General features: G+C 50.1%; 1 protein-coding gene across 1 annotated transcript; it reads left to right on the top strand.

Moving 5' to 3' along the window:
* Positions 1-1,083: 1,083 nt before the first annotated feature.
* FOXG1 (forkhead box G1) lies at positions 1,084-4,262 on the top strand. Its single transcript, XM_017895916.1, has one exon. It carries the CDS (start codon positions 1,267-1,269, stop codon positions 2,731-2,733), a length of 1,467 nt encoding a protein of 488 aa, XP_017751405.1. The 5' UTR covers positions 1,084-1,266; the 3' UTR covers positions 2,734-4,262.
* Positions 4,263-4,980: the final 718 nt, after the last annotated feature.

The raw sequence follows: 4,980 nt of genomic DNA, 5'->3' as shown, positions 1-4,980 counted from the left end.
GGAGCTCGCCGCCGCCCAGGCCTCGGGAATCGAGTAAGTAACCCCTGTTTGGCCCCGCGCTCCTCTGCCCACTTCCTCCTCCTCATCTCATCGCTCCCAAAGCTCTCCCACACCCTTCTCCCCCGAAGTAAAGGACACCCCCCGCACACACGCCAGCAGTGGGCCTTCTCTCCCCCTTTATCCAAAGCTGCGCTAGACTATTACCTACAAAGGGCACAATTTTCTTACTAGCTCAGAAATGCCAGACATGGGCCTGCAGGGCCGACTAGGAAAAGTAGTGCCTCGCCTCTACCTCCTCCATTTCCTGCCCTCTCGCATCCTCTCCCTGCACTCCCACTCTTCCCACTACCACCACCACCACCCCCGCTTTCAAAAATAAAATTGGATACAAACTTTAATCACTAAGGACAAATATTGACGCTCAAACGAAAATGACCCAGTACAATGAGGAGGAAGCCGGAAATGTGAGCTATTGGCCCTAGGAGAAGAATTTCGGTGGAGCGGAGCCGGCTGGGTGGAGGGGGTGGCGGGGGCGCAGGGAAGGGCTGCGGCACCGCGTGCTCCCGCCGGCGTATCCCTACGCGGCTTCGCGCGGCCGCGGGGTCCGAGGCCCGCGGAGAGGGGGAGGCGAGGCCCGAGGGGCGGCCAGCCGAGGGCGGGCGGGGGTGGTGGGCCCGGCCCTCCGATTGGTGACGGCGAGAGAGACGCTCCGCACGCCGCGGCTCTGATTGGGCCCACGGTAGGAAAGGTTAAACCAAAATTTTTTACAGCCCTAAGTGTGCGCCTGTAGCTCGGAAAATTATTGTGGCTATAGCCGCCTCGATCGCTGCTCCAGCCTCGCCGCGGCCGATCCGGGACGCCCCGCCCCCGCGCCCGGCTCTCCCCCCCTTTGGGCGCTGCCTGCTGCTGGCTGTGACTGCTGCTGCGAAGAGAGGAGGAGGAGAGGAAGCAGGGGGGGGAGGCGGGGGGAGACCAAGAAGTACAGTTGGGAGCGAGGGAGCTTCAACACCCCGGGGCGGTGTTGTTTCTTTTTCTTTCTTCTTTTTTTCTTTTCTTTTTTTTTTTTTTTTTTTTTTCTAATTCCTGAGGGGTGGTTGCTTTTGCTACATACTGCCAGCGCCCGAGCTGCGGTCCAACTGCGCTGCTGCCGGAGCGCCAGTGCCGCGCTGCCGCCGCCGCCCGCGCCCCGTTCGGCACCCACCGTCGCCGCCGCCGCCGCCCGCTGTCCCTCCCGCGCCGCCGCCGCCGTTTCCCCCGACGACGGTGATGCGGACATGGGAGATAGGGAAAGAGGAAAATGATCCCCAAGTCCTCGTTCAGCATCAACAGCCTGGGCCCCGAGCGGTCCAGAACGACAACCACCACGCAAGCCAACACGGCCACCACAACAGCCACCACCCAGCACCACCACCACCACCACCACCATCACCACCACCCGCCCGCGCCCGCCCCGCAACCGCCGCCGCCCCGCAGCAGCAGCAGCCGCCGCCGCCCGCCCGCCGCCCCCGGCAGCGCGCCCCCCAGACGCGGGGGCCCCGCCGCCCGACGACGACCAAGGGCCCCAGCAGCTGCTGCCCCGCCGCGCCGCCGCCACCACCGTCCGCCGCCCTGGACGGGCCAAGCGGACGGGCGGGCGGCAAGGGGAGCCAGGCGGCGGGCCCAGGGACGCCGCCGTCGGCCGAGAGGCCGGACGTGAAAGGAGAAGGGCGCCGGCGCCGGGGGGGAGGAGAAGAAGGGGCGGGCGAGGGCGGCAAGGACGGGGAGGGGGGCAAGGAGGGCGAGAAGAAGAACGGCAAGTACGAGAAGCCGCCGTTCAGCTACAACGCTCTCATCATGATGGCCATCCGGCAGAGCCCCGAGAAGCGGCTCACGCTCAATGGCATCTACGAGTTCATCATGAAGAACTTCCCCTACTACCGCGAGAACAAACAGGGCTGGCAGAACTCCATCCGCCACAATCTGTCCCTCAACAAGTGCTTCGTGAAGGTGCCGCGCCACTACGACGACCCGGGCAAGGGCAACTACTGGATGCTGGACCCGTCGAGCGACGACGTGTTCATCGGTGGCACCACGGGCAAGCTGCGGCGCCGCTCCACCACCTCGCGGGCCAAGCTGGCCTTCAAGCGCGGGGCGCGCCTCACCTCCACTGGCCTCACCTTCATGGACCGCGCCGGCTCCCTCTACTGGCCCATGTCGCCCTTCCTGTCCCTGCACCACCCCCGCGCCAGCAGCACTTTGAGTTACAACGGCACCACGTCGGCCTACCCCAGCCACCCCATGCCCTACAGCTCCGTGTTGACTCAGAACTCGCTGGGCAACAACCACTCCTTCTCCACGGCCAACGGCTTGAGCGTGGACCGGCTGGTCAACGGGGAGATCCCGTACGCCACGCACCACCTCACGGCCGCCGCGCTCGCCGCCTCGGTGCCCTGCGGCCTGTCGGTGCCCTGCTCCGGGACCTACTCCCTCAACCCCTGCTCCGTCAACCTGCTCGCGGGCCAGACCAGTTACTTTTTCCCCCACGTCCCGCACCCGTCAATGACTTCGCAGAGCAGCACGTCCATGAGCGCCAGGGCCGCGTCCTCCTCCACGTCGCCGCAGGCCCCCTCGACCCTGCCCTGTGAGTCTTTAAGACCCTCTTTGCCAAGTTTTACGACGGGACTGTCCGGGGGACTGTCTGATTATTTCACACATCAAAATCAGGGGTCTTCTTCCAACCCTTTAATACATTAACATCCCTGGGACCAGACTGTAAGTGAACGTTTTACACACATTTGCATTGTAAATGATAATTAAAAAAATAAGTCCAGGTATTTTTTATTAAGCCCCCCCCCTCCCATTTCTGTACGTTTGTTCAGTCTCTAGGGTTGTTTATTATTCTAACAAGGTGTGGAGTGTCAGCGAGGTGCAATGTGGGGAGAATACATTGTAGAATATAAGGTTTGGAAGTCAAAATTATAGTAGAATGTGTATCTAAATAGTGACTGCTTTGCCATTTCATTCAAACCTGACAAGTCTATCTCTAAGAGCCGCCAGATTTCCATGTGTGCAGTATTATAAGTTATCATGGAACTATATGGTGGACGCAGACCTTGAGAACAACCTAAATTATGGGGAGAGTTTTAAAATGTTAAACTGTAATTTGTATTTAAAAAGCATTCGTAGTAAAGGTGCCCAAGAAATTATTTTGGCCATTTATTGTTTTGTCCTTTTCTTTAAAGAACTGTTTTTTTTTTTCTTTTGTTTACTTTTAGACCAAAGATTGGGTTCTAGAAAATGCACTTGGTATACTAAGTATTAAAACAAACAAAAAAGAAAGTTGTTTCAGTTGGCAACACTGCCCATTCAATTGAATTAGAAGGGGACAAAATTAACGATTGCCTTCAGTTTGTGTTGTGTATATTTTGATGTATGTGGTCACTAACAGGTCACTTTTATTTTTTCTAAATGTAGTGAAATGTTAATACCTATTGTACTTATAGGTAAACCTTGCAAATATGTAACCTGTGTTGCGCAAATGCCGCATAAATTTGAGTGATTGTTAATGTTGTCTTAAAATTTCTTGATTGTGATACTGTGGTCATATGCCCGTGTTTGTCACTTACAAAAATGTTTACTATGAACACACAGAAATAAAAAATAGGCTAAATTCATATATATCTTGATACTTTTGTCTCTTTTATTAAGTAGAGTTAAATTTTAAAGAACAATCAAGTTATAGGGAACTCAAAGGCTTTTCAGCCAAACTAAAATTTAAACTGCTCCTTTAATTTGAACTGACTCTAAAAATGAAAATAGTATTTTTCCCTTTGTGAACAAATTTTACAAGGAGCAGCCTATTTAATAAACCCTAGCTTTAAACAAAGTATAGGCTTTTCAGCTGATACCTGTAAGTTTCTGTGGATATACAGCAAAAAGAGATATAATTTAATTTTCTGTGCATAGCTTTTTACCCTGTGTTTATTTCCAAATCCGTTAATAGAATGCCTTTTATATATTTTGTTTCAGGTATATTGTTAATAGAGCTTGGCAAATTATAAATAAATATATGTATATGGTTAGATAGAAGTGAATATAATGCACACATATGTAATATATATAGACACACAGAGCCCTTCAGTTCAGGTACAATTTGCGCTATGAATGCTGCAAAATTTTTGTTTAAATATTTGTATTTATACTTTCTAAGTCAGCATTTATTTTTGTGGCTGTTTACCCACAATGAAAGAGTTCTAATAAAGATGTGCTGAAGTTGCAATATAGATTTTGCTGAAGTGATCACCTGTTGTAATGATTTGCAGACCAATGTTTATATTTTATTTTAAAATTATAACAATTTAGAATTCTAGATATTCAGAAGTAAAATGCCTCTTTCCTTTTTTTAATTTTTACAGTGTAGAGGTATTTATTTGATTCCCTTTTAAATGTCTGTGTAATTCAATCTAGAGATTTGTTCCTTTTGCTTACAATCATAATTTTGTTTTAACTTTCCATATGCATATGTATGCATATACTGTATATGTGTATATATGTGAGACAAAATGAAAACATTTTTTGAGTTGTTTCAGGCAGCCCAATCGCTATAATTGCAGAAAATAATTAGAAAACCCTAGTAAAAGGTTTAGTAACTAATTGGATCCTGTGGTGAATCTGTGGAAGACAAGTTGTTCATTTGTTACAATTGTATAGTCTGAAATGTGTTCTGCAGTATTGGAATAAGCTGGTTACTTCTTACAATGGGCCCAGTGAAAAATAATCTGGCCCTAAGATGTTATCAGCAAACACTTAGAGAGTTGCTCAGGGGGAGGAAAAAAATCCTAAGGGAGAAGCAAGCTTACTGGAATAGATTTGAAATTGAAATGCTGAATACTTAATATTGGAAAAATAGAAGAGGGTGGGTTGTGGAGTGGAGAGAGGGAAACAGCGAGAAAGAGGATCTTTATGGTGAAAAAATAATTACCACAAAAAGAATGCATGAGA

Source organism: Rhinopithecus bieti, unplaced genomic scaffold (genome assembly GCF_001698545.2).
Source record: "Rhinopithecus bieti isolate Rb0 unplaced genomic scaffold, ASM169854v2 scaffold_21703, whole genome shotgun sequence".
Lineage (NCBI taxonomy): Eukaryota > Metazoa > Chordata > Mammalia > Primates > Cercopithecidae > Rhinopithecus > Rhinopithecus bieti.
This window is presented reverse-complemented; position numbering and strand designations above follow the sequence as displayed.